We start from the raw sequence: 24,006 nt of genomic DNA on the forward strand, positions 1-24,006 counted from the left end.
CAATACGAAAGTCTCAAGGAGACCCGCCGATCAGCTTCGGTGTTCTTATGGGAACCGGGCCTTCATCCGACGCTCCCTGCCGCGCAATTCGACAGATTAGTGGGTTCGTATTGGGCTGGCCCACCCGAAGTGCGCGCGGTTTCTGTGGTACAGTGAGAGTCCAGATTCAGAGGCCTTACCTCAGAGGGGTCACATTGGGTATTTGAACCCGCGACCCCGAGTGCCGAGTCTAGTCAACTCCTCTACCCTGACCGCTCAGCCACCGAACCAGCTTGTCGGCGGCGATGTCGCAACTCCTCTTGAGCTGCCGTTCGAGAAATCTGGTCCCGAAAAAATGGTACTTTGAGCGGTCTCGAACCCGGGACCTGCTGCTTCCCACATCATGCTCTTAACCACTGAGCCACCGGGACGCCATGGCACCCGCCCTGCCTGCGCTGGTACTCAATCTTCTCTGGATATACCTCCCCAAGCAATTGGTCGCCGAAAAAATTGTATATACTACCGGTCCCGAACCCGGGACCTGCTGCTTCCCACATCATGCTCTTAACCACTGAGCCACCGGGACGCCATGGCACCCGCCCTGCCTGCGCTGGTACTCAATCTTCTCTGGATATACCTCCCCAAGCAATTGGTCGCCGAAAAATATGTGTATACTACCGGTCCGAACCCGGGACCTGCTGCTTCCCACATCATGCTCTTAGCCACTGAGCCACCGGGACGCCATGGCACGCCTGCCTGCGCTGGTACTCATCTCTCTGGATAGACCTCGTCAAGAAGTCGGTTGCCTCTGCCGAAAAATATGCTCATGGCACTAGCCTCGAACCCGAGACCTGCCAGTCAGGAACGCAGCACTCTAACCACGGCGCTACCAGGATGCCATGCACGCCACCAACCTAGCGCCAAACTTCAATAGCCACCCATCTTGCTTGATGCTGGACAAATAATAACTTCGGCGATGGGGTGAGCGCGCAACCAACGGATGTGCGTAGCAACCAGGTAGCGCAGTGGTTAGAGTGCTGCGTTCCTGACTGGCAGGTCTCGGGTTCGAGGCTAGTGCCATGAGCATATTTTTCGGCAGAGGCAACCGACTTCTTGACGAGGTCTATCCAGAGAGGAATAAGTACCAGCGCAGGCAGGGCGGGTGCCATGGCGCCCCGGTGGCTCAGTGGCTAAGAGCATGATGTGGGAAGCAGCAGGTCCCGGGTTCGGGACCGGTAGTATACACAATTTTTTCGGCGACCAATTGCTTGGGGAGGTATATCCAGAGAAGATTGAGTACCAGCGCAGGCAGGGCGGGTGCCATGGCGTCTCGGTGGCTCAGTGGTTAAGAGCATGATGTGGGAAGCAGCAGGTCCCGGGTTCGGGGCCGGTAGTATATACAATTTTTTCGGCGACCAATTGCTTGGGGAGGTATATCCAGAGAAGATTGAGTACCAGCGCAGGCAGGGCGGGTGCCATGGCGTCCCGGTGGCTCAGTGGTTAAGAGCATGATGTGGGAAGCAGCAGGTCCCGGGTTCGAGACCGCTCAAAGTACCATTTTTTCGGGACCAGATTTCTCGAACGGCAGCTCAAGAGGAGTTGCGACATCGCCGCCGACAAGCTGGTTCGGTGGCTGAGCGGTCAGGGTAGAGGAGTTGACTAGACTCGGCACTCGGGGTCGCGGGTTCAAATACCCAATGTGACCCCTCTGAGGTAAGGCCTCTGAATCTGGACTCTCACTGTACCACAGAAACCGCGCGCACTTCGGGTGGGCCAGCCCAATACGAACCCACTAATCTGTCGAATTGCGCGGCAGGGAGCGTCGGATGAAGGCCCGGTTCCCATAAGAACACCGAAGCTGATCGGCGGGTCTCCTTGAGACTTTCGTATTGCCACTTTTTGCCGCCGATTTTTTCGTTTTTTTGTTGAATATTTTTATTTAATTTTTTTATTAGGTAGGCGAACTATAGGTAGGCGATAAATGGCAATATTTTATTGAATATTTTTATTCAATATTTTTATTAGGTAGGCGAAATATAGGTAGGCGAAATAGACAGGTAGGCGAACATTTAGGTAGGAGAAATGATATAGACTCCGCATCGCGCCACGGGGCTATTGTGGCGGGAAAAAGCGCGCCGCTGTTTGGGGGGACTTGAGGAAAGTCGCGCGCCAAAAATGTGACGCCAGCCATTGAAACACCGGGCGAACAGCTAGCTTGGCCGCTTGGGCAATGCTGAACTTCTGGGTTCGAAACCAAGGGTTCTTTTCTAAAAAACGTTTTTTTATGGTCCACGACATGGTAGTCACTATTCATACTTCAAGTGCTTCCAGACAAGGACAATGAGAGGAAAAGGCACGAGGCGGCGCTTGGGTTCCTCCCCTCTGCTGCCGGGACATACACCACCATGGTGCACCACCCCATCTTGTTGTCGAATTTCGGCAGTCGAGAGGGCCGGCCCGCTTCCAAGTGAGATGTTGTGTACTGCCAGGCAGTGCTACACCGCTACGGCGCTGTGCCCTGCGGGGGGTGCCTGCCACCATGGTGCCACGCATCGGGGACCTCCGGTCGCGGAGCAATAACAGTGTACAGCCCGGCGTCCGCCGCGCGCGCCGCTCCACGCTGCGCCGGGGAGTGCGATGGGTTGCCTGAGCAGCCGGGCAGTGTGGTGGGTTGCCTTCGTCACGGCGCCGTACCAGAGGTTAAAATTGGTCTCTACGTTGGTCTTTTGATTGGTTCTTTCGCCCAACGCCACTGGCCCAACACGGTCAGTTTTAGAGTGCGTGCAAAAGCAGGCAAATTTTATGTTTCGCAGGCTTCCCCGTGTCAAGACGGACAAGGAATTGGAAATGAGTGACAGCGACAGCCGAATCTGCTCACATAACATTTATTATTTTTGTGCCCTTACAAATTAATCATAGGATCATGAATACAAATCTGAATCAAGCTCAAATATTTTTCATCAAAAGCGTAAAAATACACAGTATTTATTTGTAAAAAAAGACTAGCAACACTTTAGCATTACTTCACACTTTCTGTATCACATTTGCAAGGCATGTAAGAGGGGAGAGGACCTACTACGTGCAACAAGTCATAAAACTAAAACTACGAAAGAAGGGTGACTCAATTGATTTCTAATAGGAACGTAACGTTCTAAAGCAACAAAATGAACAAAAAGCATCCTCTAAAATAAAGTAGACAATACACGTCGGTGGATTCAGACAGACATAGAGGGCGAGGACTGTTGCTTCAGATTGCAGCTCGCACAGCACAGCCTTGCCACAGTCAGTGAGTCAGTCAGTCTGGCTGCAGGCGCTGCAGGCGCGCCCCCCAACCCCCTTCCCCCTTCCCACGCGCACATGCCGCCTCCGCCCGGCACTGTCCAAGCCGATGCGTCACCCAATTATTTATTCATTAATATAAATTAATTTAATTTACACGGGAGAGCAACAAAGGCGAGCACTCAGTAGCCCTTGATGTAGGCGGCCAGGTGCTTGCGGTCCTCGTCCGACAGCCCGCTCTTGAGGGTGCGCCGCACTGCAACAGAGAGGGCGACAGTGAGTCCACTGCAAAAAGGTGACGTCAGCAAGCTCGAAACAAATGGATGACATGGAAAAAACATGGGGACTTCAGGCTGAAAAAGAAAGGATGCTGGTTAGGAGGGAGGCAAATTGAATGTCATACATCACACGGCAAAAAAAAATGCAGCCTGAAAATCGCTGGATCTTTTCAAGCTGTTGGATCGTCTACTAAAATAAAACGCACAAAAGGCATCTAAGGCGGGCTAGAACGTTAAAAGAAATGGCGGCGTCACTTGCGGGTTAGTGCAGCTGTCTACGGGCACGCATTACTTGACGCGGACACACACACACAGAGGCAGGCACCGTGTGCCCTGCACACACCACTTTACCATGGACGAATCACGGGGACTCGCTAACGTTGCCCGCAATGGAAGCGTTCTCCCGCGTGCGCGACCGCTTCACTATCGGGGGACAGAGTGCAGAACGGCATGAGTGAGGTGCAGTGGAGTGGGCGGGCCTTGGCGAGCGCCGCGCGGGCAGGCCAGCCCGGCGAACACGCGTGCGTGCCTGGCGCCGCAAGGCCTACCCTCCAGGCGCTCCTCGACTTCCCGCCAGAAACGCACCAAAAGACAGAAGACAAGGCGCGCGGCCGGGTCTCGAACCGCGGGCCGCCTTCGGTACTTACGCGACTTGCGGTCGGCGTGCCGCGTCCTCTTCCTCTCCCGCGGCACCGTCCGCGACGACGGCAGCTTGGTGGCGGTCTTGACGAGGCTCTCCAGGATCTCGTCGTCGCCGTCCGTCAGGTTGTCGCCGTTGCCGGCGTCGTCCCGCAGCAGCGGGCTCAGAGGGCTCAGCACCGTGCGGCCTGCAAGGTGCAAGTTCGTCAGGGAAAGCCGAAGGACGCGGAGCTGTGTGCGTAGCTGTGTGTGTGTGACTTACCGATGTCTTTCCTCTGACGGCGGCCCCAGGGCATGGTGCCGTGGATGCTCTCCACGTCCGAGATGTCACTGCCCAGCAGTTGGCGGAGCTCGGCGTCGGCGCGCAGCTCGGCGCGCACCTCTTTGCCTTGGAACTTCCCCACCTGCAGCAGGACACTCAGCGTCAGCGAGCACGGCGACGACGATCAGGACAAGAGGTTGGTTTAGGTCACTCACCTCGGTGATCATCTTGCCGCGAGTCTTGTTCCTCTCGCGGTGGTTGGCCTTCTTCTGGAGCTGCTGCAGCACGCGCTCGCGGGTGGTGCGGTACTCGAGCGCGAACTCGGACACGACGCGGCAGAACTCGCTGGGCTTGGTGTCCGGCAGCCTGGCCAGCGGCACGCCCAGCCACAGCAGGAAGCGGTGGAAGCGGTTCATGACGCGCCGGTGCACCACGCTCAGAACGATGATGCGCTCGGCGCAGTCCGCCAGGAAGTCCGACATCCTGGAGGCCGAGAGAACAGTAAGCGTGCATCGGGACGGGCCGAGGCCGAGGGCAGCGCCGGTCCGCGTACTCACTTGACTTTGACCATGGTGGAGCCGTCGTGCTTGGCCACCAGCTTGAGCCGGTCCCACGACGCCTTGCACTCGGTCTCCATGCGGACGATGTTGGCGGCCAGCTCGTCGAAGTCCACCTTGGACGCGCGGGTCACGGCGCCGATCTGTCGAACGGTAAAGTCTTTGTAACTCGCGCTGAGGCCGGCGGTCGCAACTCGCCAAGGCACAAGGGGAAAACCCACCTCGCTGTAGAGGTCGGACGCGTCCGGGAACTTGTCCATGACCATGTGGCTCAGGTGGTGCAGCAGCGAGTGCTTGTGCACCGTGTCCTTGACCTCGGGCACCTTGGCCAGGTACTCGATCTGGAAGCCCTTGACGTGGCTGCCGTTCAGGAAGATGCCGATGGACAGCAGCGTCTGCAGGATGCAACGGAATGTTTTGTTGGAGCGCAGCGTCTCCATGCCCTGCTTCAGGTCCATCAGCGGCTCCGCGATTTCCTGCGGGAAGAGCGGGGCGTGTTAGTGGAGGCCGCGGGGCGCTGTTGGAGGGGGAGGGGGTGCCACCGCCACCCTCACCTTCTCCATGTTCTCGTAGTCCAGCTTGAAGGCCCAGAGCTTGAGGCGCGCCGGCAGCTCCGAGATGGAAGCGAGGGTGAGTAGGAACTGCTCCGCCGAGCCCAGCGGCGTGTCCGGCGCCGCGGCCTGCGCCTCCTGGATGCGGGTGCGCTCGTCGTCCGTGGGCAGCATCGTCAGCAGTTTCTGTAAAAACGACTCGCTTTTCGTATGCCAGTTTCCCAGTTTCAACTTCCAGGCCTCCGAAAGGGCCGGCCGCTCACCTCGATGCCCTCGCGGTTCATGACGGTGGCGTCCATCTTGAGGATAGCCGTCTTGATGGAGCGCGGCGGCGGCAGCTTGGTCATGCCGATGTTGATGGCGTTGGAGCGCTTGTGGTCTAGCACGATGATCTCCTTGTTCTTGTTCAGTTCTTGTTGTTTCTGGAGAGAGGGAGGGTGCATGCGGTTAACAATCAGAAGTGGATGTGAGTCACGGTGCGAATATGGCATATTACTGATTTCTGACAAACCCCGGATGATTAGTGCTAGTTCACTACTTTTCAGCAAATCAATAGACGCGATTGAAAGAGCGATGGTTTGTACCCAAAGTTACAAAAAAATCCGTGAACATGAAAAACTGCGAAACCGTTGATAGAGAAATCCTTACAATCAGAACAACAAAGTTGTAATAACCTCCATTACCTCCTTCCCTCGCCTCGAAAAAAAAATGGAAAATAAAAATGACGAAATACAGTATATTACCAGCGTAGGGTCGAGAGGGAAACTTACCTCCTGCGAGATGTGTCGGACGAACCAACACCACCAACACCATCCAGCCACACGCCGGTGGAGGAGAGGAGCACAAAAATAAAAATATACAGCAGATTAACGAAAGCACCACCACCAACGCCACCACCAACCCCCAGCAAAACTCTGGTCCAAAGCGCGCATGTGACACAAGAAAACAAAAATTGATGTTGATGTTTTTAGAATTGCAAGCTTTGAAGATATGAATAGTCACATGAGAGCTTTTCAGAGATGTATGATATAAAATGATGATGCAGCCACAGCCCTACTATATTTACAAGCTGAAAGATAAAATGAATGAAGCAACCACAAAATTATTTCAGACACTATACGGTCCATAAAATATTATTTTAAAAAAACCACAACCATTGACATAACTTAAAAATAGGAGCTTACAATAAAATCGGGACGAGTGGTCAAAATTAAATTTACGGCTTAACAGGTAAAGATAACGACACAATTCGACCAGAGTCAATAGTAGTAGGTGTTAAAGTGTGAATACCAATAAGCGAAAAGAGAGAATGTCATGTGGACACGAAGTAAGCATTACTCGACGGAGTGCGTTGTAGCAATTGTAGTGCCGTGGAAACGTGGACACGTGGATGAGTATGCGTTGCGAAGTGTCACTCAAGCAGAAGTGAAGATGGCAGTAGACAGAAACAGAGACCTGCAGCCTGCAGGCAGGTCGACAAACCCGGCGTGTTGCATGTCGTCCCAGAAATCCCCGGCCGCCCCCGACCCGGCACTGATTAGTGGAGGTTTGTGGTCCCGGTGTCAGCATGCCGTGCGCACTAGACCGCACTAGGCCCTACCCGCCACCGCCTGCGTGTCTCGTGTTCTGAGGAAGTGCCCTAACTGAGCATGAGCAAGCACCTTGGAGATGAGGTCCTTGGCGCGGGACTCGAACAGGTGCTCCAGCTTCTGGGTGTCCACGTCTACGGGCCGCAGCTCGTCCCACAGCATCGGGGCGTAGTGGGTCCGCACCAGCGCCGCGGGGTCGTCCCGCACCTGTGGAGCAGAGACCGGAGGGAAGTCAGGCGGGGTATCGCCGTTCGGCGCGGGGTATCGCGCGCGGCGTCTCACCGCGGCGGAGTGGGCATACCCCGCGCGGCAGGGCGCTGGCTGCGCTGGCTGCCCGGCCCGGCACGCTGCTTTGCTAATGGCGGTCGTAACTCGCCCGACGTATAATTATTATACTCGAGCAGGCCCTAATCTTAATTCAATCTGACAGTGAAACGCAGCGATCTGGAGCGGGTACGCGGCCGGACGCGACGCGACGCAACGCGACAGCGGGGCTGATACATTGCAAAGGCACTCAGGCAGATGCAATGCATGGCACTTTTCCAGAAACTTACGGCTCTGTTCTTTGCCGCGGGGCGGCGGCGGAGAGCTGCCGGCGTCGTTGCATGTGTCCCAGATCCCGGCGGCTACCCGAACACGGCGGCCTGGATTAGTGGCACGCCGTTTGGGTCACACCTGCGTTGTTGGTGGCGGCGGCCTGACCCCCAGCTCATGGCCCGCGGGGGCACACCCCTGGCGGTTGGCCGGTTCGAGGACGTCCCTAACTGTCATGGAACACCTGCGAGTGGGTAACTTGAGTGCGGGACTCAACAGGTGCTCCAGCTTCTGGGTGTCCACCCAAACGGGCCGCGCTCGTCCGACGAGGGGCGTGGGGTCGCCCAGGCCGCGGGGTCGTCCCGCACCTGGTGGAGCAGAGACCGCAAAGGAATCAGGCCGGGTAATCGCCGTTTGGGCGGGTATAAGCATCCGGCTTCTGACCGAGGCGGTAGATGGGCATCCCCAACGGGCAGGGCTTGGCTTCCTTTGGGCATGCCTTGTTACGGAGTGCTTTTGCTCATTTTGGAAGCGAAACTCCCCCGCAAAAGTTGGTCTAAGCAGTCCCTAATCTTAATTAATCTGTTGTGAAGCCGACTTTAAGCGGTACGGGGTCGGACCGACGGGGACGCAATCCGACAGCGGGGTTTTTGATTACAATTGCAAAGCCGTACCGGAGGCAAATTTGCCTTATTGGGAGCACCTTTTCCGAAAGTTTCACGGCCCTTCTTGTTTTTGATCGACTTGTGGCAAAACTGCTCGCGGGACAAAGGCTGATACCGCCTCCGTGGCGCTGGAAGGTCAAAGCCTTGCCCGGAGGGGGACGCCGCCACGGACAGACCCCGGGTAGGGTTTGGGCACAACCGTTGGAGGTCGACAGTGCCGTTTTGGGGTGGACTGGGGGCGGCAGTCGCCCCCAAGGAAATCATTGGGCCGGGGGCGCGGGGGCGCGAAATTTTTCCTGGGGGTTTGGGCCGGGAAGATGGCTAAAATCCGGGGCCCGGAACCAAAAGGGTTGGGAACGAGCTGGGCTAAACATTGCAGCGAGCTTTGTGAGACGCGGTGGCAAACGTACGTCGCTGTGGAGGTCGGTGAAGTCGAGGTCGCACAGCTCCAGCGACCGGCTCAGGTTCGACACCAGCTCCTCCCAGTGCAGCTCCGTCTCCGACTTGATCTTGGGCGCGGGCGCGGAGGGAGGCGGCGGCGGCGGCGTCGTTGGTGACACGTCCTGTTTGGATTTGCTCTTGGCCAGGCCCTCCTTGGCCTTGGAGATGATGCCGGCCATCCCGGACATGTCATTGATGAACGACTTGTTCTCGTCCACCTGGAATCGCAAGCGAAACTCTGAGATTGCAGGCCACGCTCATTGGGCCTTACAGTGGTGTGGTGGGTGGACATGGCGCCTACCGGGCTCTGCAGGATGTTTTGGCTGGCCAGCTTCTGCGTCAGGTCCTTGACGGTGTTCTCCCTGCGCGCGGGCAGGTCGTCGAGGCCGTGCCCGTTGCTGTCCTCGAGGTAGGCCCACGAGTTGTCGTGCCGGGAGTCCATGCGGTTGACGGCGTTGAGCAGCGGCGTTCGGTCGGCGGCTCGCAGGAGGTTCGAGTCCGCGCCAACGCCGGGGACGCCGGGGCAGAGGACGCCGGACGTGCCGTTGGCCAGACGCTGCGCCGGCGTCAGACCTGCGGGCAGGGCGGGGCGAGGCTTGTCGCTCTGTCTCTCTCACACCTATGTGGGTCGACCCATGAGTGCAAGAGAGAAAGAGCGGCAAAAACGACTCGCGGAATCGGTAAGCGGTAAGTTATTTCCACAGCCGGTTAGTCGGTATCAACTCAAAAGCTGCGGCGGTATGAGTCTGGAAGCGTTACCCTCGTCCGGGACGGTGTAGTTGTGCAGCCCCAGGCCCAGGTTGAGTCCCAGGGGCTGGGGCGGGGGCGGCAGCGGCGGGGGTGGTGGGGGCGGCGGCGGCGAGGGCGGCACCAGTGGCGGGCTGACGGGGCCGGGGTCCGAGTTGGCACCCTGGGCGGGCCGCCCCCCGACGCTGAACTCGGCCTGCTCGCGCTGGAAGCAGCGCTGTCGTTCGGCCCGCTCCCTGCGCCGCCGCAGGGCGGGCGTCACGCCGACGTCCTGCACGCCTTCAAGGCCAAGCAAACACTCAGCAACACACAGCAGCAGCGCGGCGGCACACGGCAAACGTCAAAGCCATACGTTAATGGAGGCCAGGGCCTCGGCGAGGCGAACGCCGAACGCCGCCACGCGGCGACGGACACACTCACCTCCCGTCTCCTTGTAGTTGCCGTTGAGGTGCATGGAGTCCAGCGCCTGCGACGACTGCGAGCTGCTGGAGTCCTCGCCGTCCTCGCGGCGCCCTCCGAGGACGCCTCCGGGGACGGCGCCCGGGCCGCCGGGCTGCGCGTTGGCGGACAGGCCGGACAGGCGCAGGTGAGGCGGCACGGTGCCCGTCGAGTGGCGGCGCGACCGGCGCCTGTCCACGCCCATGCCCAGGTCCGACGTCAGCGACTTGCGGTTCCGGAGCGTCTTCCTGTTCAACAGCATGACCCTCGTCAACACCGTCATCGGCCGCCGAGACTGAATGGAGGAAAAGTCGGCGGGGAAACGAAAAGGCGGGGCGGCGATCCGATTTCGCCACGACGCGACGCGACGCCTTCTTTGTACGGCGCGGCAACGCGAGCCAGACGATGCAGTAAATCCGAAGCAGCCGCGTGGCGGCGGCCTCGGGCCTGGCGGCGCGGTGATGGACAGCATTATTTATTGCGACAAGCATAACGCTAAAAAGATCTTCTTGACGCGGGGCGTCGGGCGGGGGAGGGGAGGGGGAGGGGAGCATTATCCTGCAACCCGGAATACCAACAACGGGGCGGGCCTGCACCGCCTGCAAGGCCTGCACCCGACAGCCATCTCCTGCCAGTGTAGGCCTGCCGGCCTGCCGCGGACGTGGCATCGACGCGCGGAGCCGCGGATGCGCTGGTGGCCGCGGTGCCGCGGCGCGGAGCAACCACCGCGTGCTGCCCGCGTCCATCCGACGGCCACCCCCAAGGCACCGCGATGGCATGCAAACGAGTTTCGCAACTCTCGGACTCGACGGGCGACGGGCCGACGCCGACGCCGACGGCCGGCGGACTCACCCCTGGCTAGAACAAAAGCCCCGATGCTGACCTGAGATTGTCGTCCAGCTGGCGGAGGGGCTGCGGCAGGCCGCGGTCGCCGCCGCCCGCGCCATCCTCGAACTGCAGCACGGCCTCGTAGATCTGCAGCTGCCGCAGCAGGTCCAGGTCGGTGCCCTGGCGGGACATGTATCTGGAAGGCCGAGAGGGAGACGTGGTGAGCGTGAGCGTGAATGGCGGGCTGATGCCCGGAGCGCCCTTCGGCCCTTCAGACTGGAGGCTCCAGGCCCTTCGCTTGGCGTGACATCGGCGTGGCCATGACCCCCAAAGCGGTGGCTCCCGGCTGCTGCACCCTGGCACCCCGGGCACCCTGCTCCCGTTGTGCAGCAGTGCAGCAGCACAAGGTGCAGCGCTACCAACCCAACGGCCAACGGCATTGGCGCAACGTGTTATTGTTAGTTATGGCTGCATAATGTTGGCAGCCCTGCCCCGTCCTGTCAGACCGCGGGCACCACGGCACCGCATCGTGACTATAAAGAGGTGAGCCCCCATGGCCCCGTGGCCCCATGGCGGCCCAGCGTGGACCCGCGCGGGGCGTCATGGGTATCATGTTGCCCAGACCGAGATTTAAGAGAGTTGGAATACGATTGTGGTATTGTGTGCTTTTCGCGCTTCGCGCGCCGAGCCTTCACCTTTAAAAAGCGATTGCAACTGTTATTGTGTTCCGTCGGAAGTCGCTGTCGTGAATAACTAAAATGGAAACCGCATGCACAAGGTGCACGCCACACGACCAACAAAACCAAAGGCCAGCGCGCTGCCGCGGGGCGGCCGGGGTTCGAACCCGCATCGCGTCGGGACGGCACCCTCACCTGTTGATGACGTTCTCGATGCCCTGCTCCTCCAGCAGGTCCACCTGGTCGTAGTAGGTGTCCTGGTCCGGCACGCCGGCCAGCGTCTTGTTGAGCAGCGTCATGGCGTAGATGAGCAGCTCGGTGTCCGCCGCGTCGTAGTCCATGAGCAGGCGGATGACGCGCGACCACGGCGTCAGCCCTGCGACACCCACAGGGACGACACACACATCGTCATTACGGCGTCCGCGCGGACGTGAGTGAAAGCCCATCGCCGATACGCCGTAGGGACGTCGGCGACGCCCCCGCGGTGCGTCCAGGCGGACGAGTCGAGCACCGCGGCGGCCCGCCCCGCCGGAACACGCGGGGCGCGCACAGCGCGGAGCCGAGCCGGGCGCGGAGATGAGCAGAGCGGACTGGCCTCGCAGCCAGAGCGGCCGCCGCCAGAGCCGTTTCAAATAATTGAACGCGATGCGACGAGTGAGTACCGAGCGCCGCGGAGAGAGTGTAAGGGAGCGGCGGCGGTGGTTGCGTCGGTCGACCTGCGTGCCGGCCTGGCAGCCTGGCGGGGGGCGACGACGACGACCACTCACCTTCGGCCGCGTCCACGGCGTGCACGGCCCGGATCAGCAGCAGGCTGTTGGCGTCCGTGTACTCGATGAACACGAGCAGCAGCTTGAGGGCCGTCTTGACCACCAGGCGGAAGCGGCTGGCGATGAGGGAGTACAGCCACTGCAGGGTGGCGGGGTGCTCCATGACGCCGTTCATGCCGTCCACGTACAGCATCACCTGGCCCAGGGCTGCAGCACCAAGGGGATTAGCTCAGTCTCTCCAAATGTCCAATCATGTTGCAAGTAACCTAACTGCTTTTAATTCTGCAACTGCTGTATTTATTTCACACACGTTCTGCTCCATCAGCCTAGGACCATTCCGCAGAAAATGAACAAAGCTCAAGGAAAACGCACGGCTCATTGCCGGCTTTTGTTTTTAAGTAAAAAGATTGCTGAGATGAGAGGGTAATGAGGCCTGTGAGGCTCGAAAACGCTCCCCGGCTCCTCCATTCACTTGGCCGAGTCGATCCGGAGATGAGAGCTCATCCAGTTGATCGCGTGGAGTCCGTGGAGTCCGGACGCGGCACGCTGCGGCACGCTGAGCTTGCAGCGCTTTAAATTAAAGCGCCCCGCTCGCTGCGCTTCCTCTCATCATAATCTCAGCAGTGCCACGGCACGGCCACGGCACGGCCACGGCACGGCCACGGCCAAGGCGGCCAACCAGCGCCACGGCAGCCACTACACTGCGACTCGGCAGTACACTACACTGCAGCGCAGCGCTGCTCGCGCGGACCCACCTCGAAGAATGTAATTCTGGTACTTCTGGTCCGCCGTGGAGCCGACCTGGACGAGGCACGACAGGCCCTCATTCTGGACGAACTCGTGCACCAGGTCTTTGTCCTCCTGCAACACATCACAACGAGATCGGCGTCACGGCTCAGTGGTCATAGGCATCACCTCGGGGATCGCGGGTCGTGGGTTCGATTCCCGGCCACGTCCTAGATTACTGCGATGTACCGGAGGGGAGGAGTATTCGCACATGTAAAGGGACTCGGAAAAAAAAACCTTCCCTCCGGTCGAATGAATTAAATGTGTTCTCACTAAGCAAAATATACACACAAAACTGCCGTTAGCCTGGATAACGTCGGCGGGCCCGTGTCGGGGTGAAAGGTGGAGCGCGCTTCGCTGCTTCGCTCCACCAGGCTACACGTGTAGCCCCGTGGCTCTACAGGCAGGGCGAGTCAAGGACCCCGAGGGGGACCACTAGGGCGTCGCGGCGGGGCCCCGCGGGGCACGGCACGGCACGGCACGGCCAGCTTACCTGGAATATCTGTTTGAGCGAAAAGAGGGCGCGGCGCAGCTCACGTCCCTCAGAGGTAACCAGCTTCTCTGCAACACCACAGCAAGGGGCTCACTTGGCAACCGATTACGGAGAGCGTTTAATTAATGGCGAGGAGAAGAAGGAGCAGGAGGAGGAGGAGGAGAAGAGGGAGGAGGAGGGCTTACCGATGATGGTGTGGACCCGGACGGACAGCTGGGTGCGCAGGACCAGGGAATTCTTCCGGCTGCAACACAAAAGACGGGCACGCATTTACGGTCCTGCTTTGTTGTGTTTACGTTTCTGACACACTCCGAGCATCGGACGGGCATCGGACGGGCATCGGACGGGCGGCGGCAGCCCGTCGACTGTCGACGGGAGGAGCGCTGAGTTATCACGACGCAGGCGCGCTGTCACGAGGCGTGAGTTACTTAATTAACCGGGCACTACACTGGGCGCATCAACGTCATCCGCCTTGATTCCAACGACCTTTCTTTCTCTTCCCCGCTCTTCGTCGCCCCGCGTCGCCCCGTTCCCCATTCCGCGGCTGGATGGCTGGATTCGCCGGCGGCTAGCTCTCTCAGCGCGCCGCCGCGCCGCCGCGCCCCCACGCCTCGCTCTACGTAAATGTTTTCCCACACTGGATGGCACTCTCCTCAGTGCGAACAATGCACACCACTCGGGCCGGTAAAAAGGGTAAAAGCGGGCGGCGCGGCGGGTCAGGCCCTAGTCAGGCCCTAGTCAGGCCGGGTCGGCGGAGGCTGGAGAAGGGGGAGGGGGGAATCGAAGTCGCCGCCCCGCGCCGCCCCCACCCCCACCCACCGAACCCATCATGCACTGGCCGGCCCATCATCCGAAATGAAACGAAGGTGTTGAGTTGAGCCAACACAATCAGGCGGCAGGACCTTCGGGACCTTCAAGACCTGGAGGAGGAGGACCACCCGGCGCACAATGCCCGGTGATGAGGTCGACGGGGCCGCGCCGCCGCCACCACCACCGCCACGCGGCGGGGCACTAGACGGGTAACGTTAGGGCAACACGGGAAATAAATTTGGCCAGCACCACCTGCAGGGCCAGGGCCTGCAGCGGGTTGGTGGACGGGGGCCGCCCCGCCCCGCCCCGCCGTGGCCGAACGGGATGCGCCCATCTCATTACTGCCATTAATCGGCAACCAGTTTTGGCCACGTCTGCGCTCCGCGCCGCTTTGAGCCCCAGTCCGGCCGGCCAGCGCGGGCATCCGGGGCACTCCGGGTGTGTCGCCCGCAGAGTGCACCGAGCGAACCGGGGACCGCGGCGGGGGCCCTAACGCCACGTCGCATTTCGCTGGCCTTTATAGAGCTTAGGCTGATTCAGACAGTCGTTCACGTCCCCACACCTCCTCTTAGTGGGAGGTGTGGAGGCCTCTGATTGGTCAAGGCCTCCGACGAGTAGACGAAAGCCGCTCGCGAACGACTCTCTGAACCAGTGTGCTGGAACGGCCTGCCTGCCGGGCGCGTCGTGTAGACTTGCGATTGGTCCTTCTCGCCGAAGAGCCTCCAGCCGGCGGACTGGCCGGGCCGGACTCGAGTCGGACAGCGCGAACAGCGAGCCCTCCTTGCGCAACCAGCGCGCGGTTTGTGTCACATCTTTGCGGCAAATTGGCCATTAAACAACATTGTTCTGCAGCGAAATCACGGTCACGACGCGGCCGCCCTCCAGCGGCGCGACGCGGCGCTGAGGGCCTGGAGGGCCTGCAGGGCCTGCAGCGGGACGCGCCGGCGGGGGGCGAGGGAGTAAGTCATCATCCCAGAGGAAACAACGGCGTGCGCCGCCCAGTGTGCCAGCAGAGAGAGGCGGAGCGACGAAGCGCTGTTCGGAATCAGACTCCCTCCCGGTCGGGCGAACTGCGGGGCGCGCGGTTTTACTGCGCGCTGCGCGAGGCGCGGCGATCACCAAATCGAATCATCGAGGCTAGGCCGGGGCGGGCCCAGGGCGGGCCGAGCCAGGACGCCGATGACGGCTCGTCACGACGTCACCGCCATGCATCATGCACGGTGATGGCCTTAATGATGCGCCGGGCCTGGCGGCGTGCAGGCAGCGCAGGCAGCGCGGTGCAGCGCCATAAACTCCCCGGTGGGAAGATGACACGCTAATCCGGCCGAGGAGCGGAGCGGAGCGCGGAGCGGACTGAGATGTAAAACTAGTCGTCTCACGGCCGTGCGGCGCGCGGCCGGGGCGTGCTGCCCGCCTGCTCACTTTATAGTGCTGGCCACACTGTCGAATACTACACTCGGCGAGGTGAGGGGCCGGCGTGCTCCCCGCCCCGCGGCGCGGCGCGGCGCCTGGCAGGCGTTCAGTGAAATGGCGGGGATAGCCTGGCCAGGCCTGGCGGCACCAGGAATGCGCTTGTTCCTGCAAGACCCAGGGGACCCCTGCCCGGTCCCTAGCTGCAACTAGCCTTGGATTCCTGCGGCGTTCCACGAAGCCTCCGGGTCTCCAGGTTCTCCAGGTTCCAGGCGGCAGCCTCCCTCCGGGTGGCGGTGGCCGCGGTGGCGTGGCGGGCACACCGTGGCGCCTGGCGGAGCCTCGCGGTCCGGCCAAGCGCCCTGCCCGGCAGTGGCAGTGTAGTGGCAGTGTCGTTGGGAAGCGGGCCGCCGAAATAGCCGGGACAATGCAGTCCAGAGGCGCCTCGCCCCGCCCCGCCCCGCCCCGCCACTCCAAGTTAGGCCGGCCGGCCGCCTTTTGTCCTTTTGTTTTCCCCAACTAAATATAAAAATAAACAAGGCGACGTGACTTGCTCGAAAAACAAGCACCATTCCCCCAAATCGCACCTCTTCAACGGCAGCGCCACCCGAGCCGCTGAATTACGCCAATTTGAGCACCCGAGGCCCGGCAGGCCCGGCCCGTGTTCCGAGAAATCTTTCGAATGCTTCCCGCGAAAGCCCAAGCCCCAAGCCCACAGCGCCGTGCCTTGTGAGGACGCGGAGCGAGCACAAGCACGACCAGCATGGTCACGAGTGTCACGGCCATTGCCACGCGGCCTCGCTTCGGGCTGGGCCACGCGGTGCCGCCGAAAAACGTTTTCCGCCCGTCCGACGGCCAGGACACTCCCCGCATGGACGACTAGGCCGAGTCACTTTTCACGGCTTCCAAGAAATACCCTGCCGGGGGGCGGTGGGCGGCCTGCCGGCGGCTAGCGCCTGCGGAGTAGGCCGGCCTGCCGCGCGCCCGAGTGCGCCAGGCCCGACACCGTATCCAGCGCCTGCACTGTCAAGGAGATCTGCGGAGCGGACTCGCACTTTTGTCCCTGCGGCCACCTTTACCCCACCAGCAGACTGCTTCCGAGAGTCGTTTTTGTCGCTCTGTCTCTCTCGCACTAATGGCAGAGCGGACCCTCGGGATCAGTCGACAGCTCGACAGCTCGACGCCGCGATCGACCCGGCCGTGCCAGCCTCGTCGAGCCAAATGGCACGGCACTCTCACTCCGGCAGGGCGGCAGGGCCAATGGAATAAGCACTACACTAATATAAGGAGGGAAGCAGCGGGGGCCGTGCCAGCACTGCCAGCACACTGCCAGCAGCGCACGGGGCGGAAGAGGCAGGCGGCAGGGCGGCAAGGGGTGTGGTGGACAGAGAGAGGACGCGAGTGGGGACCAGTGGGGACACGGCAATGACCTTGCTTGCCTTGCTTGCAGCGAGCCTGCCCTGCCCGCCGCACCGGCCCAGCCTCCCTCCCGTCCGCGTCGCCCCGTCGCCCCGACTCGGCCGCCGCGGGCCGCCCTCCTCTCCCCCACCGAGCCCCACCAAGCCCCGCCAAGCCCCGCCAAGCCCCGCCAAGCCCCGCCAAGCCCCGCCAAGCACTTCGACAGACTCGCGAGCCGGTTGCGCCCGACCCGGCGTGGCGTGGCGCGGCGTTCCAGGATGGCCACCGATCAAGACTCCCGGCTGCAAGGCACACTGCACGGCCGCCCCGCCCCGCCACGCCCCGCCACGCCCCGCCCTGCTCCGCCCGGACAGTGGCCCGGTCCACACCTGGCGGGGCACGGCCAGGGCACGGCCGGTTAGGACCCGGAGAGGTGTCGGTGACGGGGTGTTGCAGCGTCACGCAGTCGGCGCACGGCCCTGGTGCGTGTCCACGTGGAAAAACAGCCAGACAAAAGCAAACTTGAAAACGACCTGACGATTCGGGAATGGAATCGACAGAAGCGCCTCCCGCAATCAAGGCCTCAACTCCACTTCAATTAAAACTCTTAACAAGATGACGGCCAAGTGCCATAGCGTGGAAGTGGCGCGTTGTAATGTTCCAGTGACCGCGAGACGGCGGGGCACGGCGACGGCGACCGCGTCCACGGCGGCGGCAGTGGCGGCGGCCCGAAGCGTGTGCGGCATCTCTATGGCACCGGCGTTGGCCGCACCGCCGTACCGGCACCGGCCGCGCTGCAATCCAGTTATGTGGGTATGGAAGTCAAGTACAAGGGCACGCATCATCTCATAACAAGGCCTGGCAAGCCCAAGGCAAGCCAAAGGCAAGCCAGCCAGCCCAGCCCGGCAATGTCCCCGATGCACGCCGCGCCGCCGCGCCGAACACGTTTCGCATCGCGGAGCGTCGCGCAGCGTCGCGGCGGCCATCCATCTCCGGAGCGTCGCGGCGGCGGGGGAGGAGGACGCCGGGGGACGCGGTCAGTCAGTCGTCGAGCAGTGTACACACTACAACGCGGAGCAACGCGGAGCAACGCGCCCATAGAGAACGGCGGCACGGCGGCGGCCCCGCGAGGACGGCGATGACGAAAACGCGCCGCTCATGGCGTGCCGCGGCGTGCCGTCCGTGTGGCGACCAGAGAGCGCGCTCACGGTGGCGTGCCGTCCATGACGACGTGCTGCATGTGCTGCATGTGGCCGCGCCTTAACGAGGTCCGTCCAGGCCGGCCGGGTGCTCGCAAGGCTCGTCGCAAGGGCCGGCAGCCAGCACGCCCGATGCAGCCCATGCAGCCCATGTGCATCTTGTCAGCAATCGGATCTCGGAGGAGCGGAGCGCGGCGTGGCGCGCCTGGCTGCAGTTTGTTGCCTTTACGGCGCGATAATATGCGCGTAAAAAAGCGGCGCGCGATTACTGCACCGCGCCGTGTCGGCGTGTCGCGGCGCGGACAAGAGGTGCCTCTTGTTGCCCATGAACACGACACGGAGGCGCAACACGGCGCGGCGAGGCGCGGCAAGGCGCGGCGCGCCCCGGTCCTAGCCGTGCTTGGCTACGGGCGTCGCATCGTTTCGTTGTAACGGTGCGCGCAAAATAGTCTGCCGGCAAAAATATGCGGCGTGCAGGTGGCGGCGAGCCGCGGCGTGCATGCGGGCAAAGCAGGCAAAGCAAAGGAAGCCAGTGACCCTTCGGGAAGTCCGTGAAAGCCACGAAGAAGAAGGCCCCGCACAGTGGGCCAGAAGACCGGTGCAGGCGGCCAAAACTATAGACGCGTTTTGAGCTCCAGAGTCGCTAAGTGGGACTCCGAGCCGAACGTGTGACCCCACCAATGTATTGCTCTCCGAACGAGGAATCCATTGGTGGGGTCACACGTTCGGTTCGAGTCCCACTTAGCGACTCTGGAGCTCAAAACGCGTCCGGAGTTTTGGCCGCCTGCACCGGTCTTCTGGCCCACTGTGCCCCGCCGCTATTGGCTCGCCGCTCGCGCTCCGCAGCGGTTCGTCGTGCGTTCAGGTCTCCGTCTCCGTGGCGCCTGGGGCCGGCCGGCCTGGGGCAGCCTGGGGCCTGCCTGCTGCCTGGGGCCTGCTGGGGCCGCGCGGGCGGCCCGCAGCGCGCAGCGCACGGTGGCGCGGTCACGCGCGGGGACGTCGATGTCACGGCCGTCGTTAACGAGTACGGATCGCAGCTGGGCCGACCGGGCCGGTCCCGTCCCGTGTCCCGTCCCCCGTCCGCATGGCTGGATAATAATAAATAATTGGCGCGGAGAGATTTGGCGGGCCGACTGCAGCACTGCAGCTCAGAGAAAGGGGTGCAGGTAAAGCACCCGTAAACGCCGAGGAAGGGCTGGCAGTGGAAGGGCGGGGTGGCTATAAAGGGCGGAGGTATAATGGCGCATGCAAAGGCGTGGCGGACAGGCAGGCTGGCAGACGGGCGGCCGGGCCTTGGGCCGGGCAGGCGAGCTGGCAGGCAGGACTAAAGGCACGTCGATGGAGCCAGTGATTAAGAGACCATGTGCGAATTATGGCCATGCTGATTAGAAAGAGAAGTACACACGATGGGGAGGGGGAGAAACGATAGCAGGAAATGCTCGAGAAAACGAATCGGGGAAAAAAGAGAAGGAAAAAAAAAGAGCCCGAGGAAAGGAAAGGACGGGAGAGGAAGCGGAATGCAGAAGGGACGGGAGTGGGCGGAGAGGGAGGGGTAGGGAATACGAAGAGGAGCAGCGAGGAGCAAGAACATTAACAAAACGAAAAGAGAAGCAACGAGAATGCCCTGCGAGCGCGCCAGGCCAGGCCCTCGGCCAGGCCAGCCAGCGCTGCAGCAGGCAGTCGCGATGGCAGATCAGAGGCTGTGTTGCCACGGCCTCGGTCGGGCTCGGCGACGGTCTGCAGCGAGGCAGCGAGGCAGCGAGGCCTCCAGCACGGTGTCCAGCAGGAACAGCAAATGCAGGCCGTCACAGCCAAGGCAGCCAAGGCTGCGGCCGGCCGGGTATAGCTGGCCGTCACGTCACGTCGTCGCGGACACGCGGCCAGCGCGGCCAGCGAGCACGGGGCACGACTCGAACGGGACGCCAGGACGCCGGGGCTGGCCTGCACCGCGGCACCGGCACCGCCAGCACCACCAAGCCATGGAAGGACGGCATGCAAATTTTCAGAGGCAAGAAAAACGGGCGGGGCCCGGCAGGGCCCGGCAGAGGCGGGACGACGGGACGGCCTGGTGCCCGAGACGTATGCCCTGCCCGGTGCCGTCGTGATGCGGCCATACTCCGCGCCTCGCAGACTTTCCATGCTAAGCGTATGGACCGCGCGGTGGAGCGTGGAGTATGGCTGCCAGACTGGGTCGCGGCGTGCGCCGGGGCACGTGTGCAAAAGGTCCTGGAGGTCCCGGTGCGCGGGGGCGGTCGGGGGCGGTCGGAGGCGGCGCGCCTGGCTGACCCTTGGTCCGCGGGGCCTGCGGGGGCAGCCGGAGGCAAGCAGGGGGCGGGGCGGGCGGGGCGGTCGCGTGGCTGCACTCGGCGCACGCGCGCGCCGCGGCCGGCACCGCTCCGCCGGACCCGGAACTGATGGCGCCCTTTCACCCGTTCCTCCTCGTTTCGTGCAGGCCCTGCTGCAGGCCCTGCAGCACACCACGCTGGACGCGGTGCCGCCGACGTGCGCTGGCCTCGCCTCATTTATGTCCTTAATCGGGCCCTGCTTCGCCCTGCTTCGCATTCTTCGGTATCCCCCGCGCCCCTCGACGGCGCCCCGCAGCCGGCGAGGCGGGCCTGGCGGTCCTGGCGGTCGGGTAGCGATATGGGCGACGCGCGGTGGGCGACGCGATCAAGCATTAAAGGCGTTTAAGCGCCGCGTGGCGGGGCCTTCCCCGCCGGGGCCTGGCGGGGCCCGCCGATTGTTGCGGATGCATTAACGCCCCAAAGAGGGCCTGCCTTTTACTGCCGAGGCAGGGCACGGCAGGGCACGGCAGGGCACGGCAGGGTTCGTCGAGCCCCGACCCGGCGGCTTCGGCGGCACGGCGACGACGGTCAACAAATCCCGCGACGGCGACGCGACGGCGACGCGACGAGCGCGGCCTAAGAAACCAAGGGACGGGCCGCCGCCGTCTGCGATTTCAAAGTAAAGGGCTCCAGGCGCTTATTACGAGCGCCATTCCGTTTTCAGGGATGTAAAACAACGACCACCGCGCCGACAGGCCGACAGGCCGACACGCCGACAGAGGAGAGGAGAGGCTGTCGGACGCGGCGAATAGTTTCCGTGAATCGAGCGGCTCGCCGCTTTTTGTTTACCGGAAAGAAAGGGCGGTGCGAGGAGCAGGGCGGAGCAGGGCAGGGCGGAGCAGGGCAGGCACAGAGGTCAGCGTTGGAGTGGAAAGGCGAATCTGTTTGGCGACCGAGCGACTTTCCGAGTCAATGACTGCCGACGGCCGGCACGGCGGCACGGCACTGGCGGGGTCGCGGGGCAGGGCCGGGTCGCCCTGCTGTCTCGTCCCTGCAGGCCGCGGCAGGCGAGGCGGCAGGCTGGCTCTGGAATGCTCATTGTGAGGCTGGGCCGGGCAAACAGTTCCCACAGCTAACTACCACGCTTCAACGAACCCGTCAAACGGACAAGATCTCCCCGCCGGGCCTTCCTCCGGGACGTCGTCGTCGCCGTCGTCGTCCGGGACTCCGGGGGTGGATGCAGTTGCAGTGTCGCGCGACACGCCACGGCTTCGTTTCCGGCCGTCGCCGCCGCGTCCCCAGCGTCCCTACACCGGAATGCCCGGCCTGGCGCGAGGCCTGGCGTGCCTAAGGACCGATGGAGCCCCTCCACTGCAAGTAGAGCCTCTGCAGCCGAGGCCGGCGATGACATTCGACGGCGGAACGGCGACGTTGACCCTTGGGGCGTCGGCGCGCACGCCACGGCCGCGCGCGCTTTTCCGCGCTTAGAAACTAAAAACGCCCTGGCATTACCCTTGCACTCAGCTTTCTTCTGTTTTCGCTCCGCCGGCCGAGTTTTTGCATTGCCTTCGCGCCGCACGTCGCAAGCTGGAGTCAGCGAGTCCGGCGAGTCCCGGCAGGACGCAGCGTCTCTCCGGCCGCTCCGGCCGCCCCGGCCCGGCAGGTCGGCCGAGTCAATACCCGGCAGCTGCGGCAGCTGTGCACCTGGCGGTGCCTGGCGGCAACCCGGCGGACAGGGCACCGCGTAGCACCGCACCGCGCGGCTAGAGTCTCCGGCCCGCCATGACCCCTGCATAAATACTACCGCCATTTGCTGCGCGCGGCTCTCTGGCCCGGCCGGCCGGCCAGACAATTCTATTCATTGCAATAAGGAAAAACAACCGGGGAAAAACAACAGCAGCGGCAGAACGGCCGCATTCGTGTTGAATGAGAAAACAAGAGCGAGGGACAGGGAAGAATGTAGTCGGGCCTGATTATCACGGAGTATCACTGGTCTACTTCCACTTGCATTGAGCAGCGGGCCGCGCGGCGCCGTGCGCCCTTTATCGGCCCTAATGCCCCCAAACCAATACACTGCGAGGCTCGAAATAACGGAGACAAAAGCACGACCGGGCGGTGGCGGCTTGGGCGGCTTGGTGCACCGGGCCGCTTACAGCCTTACCGCGCAGGCGCGCTTATCGGAGGCACTCCGGCAGGTCGGCAAGCCGGCAGGCCCAGGGCAGGCCGGTCCAAGGGGGCCCAAGGGAGAAACTGAGAAACGAGAGCTTTGATCCGATGGCGCCGATGGCCGAGCCGATGGCCGAGCCGATGGCCCATCGGCGCGAGGAAAGCTCTCGGAATATTGATAGCGGCAACAGCTGCTCGGGGCAGACGTCCACCAGCAGGCCGGCCGGCCGGACGCGCCCGACGCCTCCATGCAGATTGGCCTTTTTTTCATCTCCGGGAAAACGCCCCCGCCTCTCAATCAGAGCACCGAGGGGCGGTTAGCCGGAGAGGATCTCTCTTGTAAACGGCGTGGACGCGGCGGACGCCATCAGCGAGCCGCAGATTGCAATGAAAGCGACCCTGGGGAAGTGATGAGCGCGTCAGCCGGCGTCAGCGCGCCGGGGGAGGCTTTCGAAACGCACTGCAGGTCAGGCCGCGGCCCCGCGGCGGCGCACTCAGGAAGTAGTGGAAAAAGACGGACTTGTCGTCGAAGCGGACCGCCGCGCTGCTTCGCGCTGCGCCGAGTCGCAACCCCGTGATTACGCGGCGCAGATTGTTTGGCCGGCCGCGATCTGCACTTGCACTGCATACCTCCAACAGCCTGCGCGGCGCAGCGCGGGCAGCCCGTGCAGCCGTTGCTGGATTTGCGTTCTTTTCTTTTCCGAATCGGAGAGAGACGCAAACACGGCGACGTGTTTCAGCCGAGGTCGTGACTGCATGGGGCCGGCCGGCGCGGCGCAGCGGCGCAGCAGGACTGGCGCGGCGAGGCACTCGGCAGGGCGCGGCACGGCACGGCACGGCGCGGCCAGCCTGCAAGCCCTAATTGTAATGGGGCTAAATGTCCCAGGCCGTGCCGTGCCGTGCCGCACTGCGTACCGCGTCATCACGGCGCAGTCATTCCGCGACGACTTAGCCCTTCGCCCTGGCGGCCCTCGGTCCGGTCCTGCCAAGTCCTGCGTGACTCAGCCATCGTGCGGAACGCCCCGCCCCGCCCCGCCCCGCCCCGCCCCGCGCCCCGCCCCGCCCCGCGCGGGCTTTACTCCTCCACGGCTGGGACCGGTGATGCGGCAACAATTACTTAGACCGCCAATAAAGTCCCCTGGCGGTGCGCGGTCCGCGGCGCCCGGAGCCGCTAGGCCTCTGGACGCACCGCCGCGCCGCGCCGCGCACCCACCAACGCGCGGCCCGT

General features: G+C 62.6%; 1 protein-coding gene across 1 annotated transcript in view; it reads right to left on the minus strand.

Annotated features, from left to right (window-relative positions):
- Positions 1 to 2,848: 2,848 nt before the first annotated feature.
- Positions 2,849 to 24,006, minus strand: part of LOC117653034 (FH1/FH2 domain-containing protein 3) — a 58,242-nt gene continuing 37,084 nt past the window's right edge. Inside the window, exons 6-24 of the mRNA XM_034398375.1 lie at positions 13,696 to 13,754; positions 13,511 to 13,578; positions 12,987 to 13,092; positions 12,232 to 12,438; positions 11,660 to 11,840; positions 10,843 to 10,983; positions 9,936 to 10,207; positions 9,534 to 9,800; positions 9,076 to 9,347; positions 8,744 to 8,992; positions 7,207 to 7,341; positions 5,809 to 5,967; positions 5,549 to 5,731; positions 5,216 to 5,470; positions 4,995 to 5,137; positions 4,653 to 4,920; positions 4,438 to 4,579; positions 4,184 to 4,363; positions 2,849 to 3,514 (exon numbers count right to left, since the gene is read on the minus strand). Of these exons, the coding sequence (XP_034254266.1) occupies positions 3,441 to 3,514; positions 4,184 to 4,363; positions 4,438 to 4,579; positions 4,653 to 4,920; positions 4,995 to 5,137; positions 5,216 to 5,470; positions 5,549 to 5,731; positions 5,809 to 5,967; positions 7,207 to 7,341; positions 8,744 to 8,992; positions 9,076 to 9,347; positions 9,534 to 9,800; positions 9,936 to 10,207; positions 10,843 to 10,983; positions 11,660 to 11,840; positions 12,232 to 12,438; positions 12,987 to 13,092; positions 13,511 to 13,578; positions 13,696 to 13,754 (3,361 nt within the window). The 3' untranslated portion in view covers positions 2,849 to 3,440. The remainder of the gene's footprint in view (positions 3,515 to 4,183; positions 4,364 to 4,437; positions 4,580 to 4,652; positions 4,921 to 4,994; positions 5,138 to 5,215; positions 5,471 to 5,548; positions 5,732 to 5,808; positions 5,968 to 7,206; positions 7,342 to 8,743; positions 8,993 to 9,075; positions 9,348 to 9,533; positions 9,801 to 9,935; positions 10,208 to 10,842; positions 10,984 to 11,659; positions 11,841 to 12,231; positions 12,439 to 12,986; positions 13,093 to 13,510; positions 13,579 to 13,695; positions 13,755 to 24,006) is intronic.

Source organism: Thrips palmi, unplaced genomic scaffold (genome assembly GCF_012932325.1).
Source record: "Thrips palmi isolate BJ-2018 unplaced genomic scaffold, TpBJ-2018v1 HiC_scaffold_8, whole genome shotgun sequence".
Taxonomy (NCBI): domain Eukaryota; kingdom Metazoa; phylum Arthropoda; class Insecta; order Thysanoptera; family Thripidae; genus Thrips; species Thrips palmi.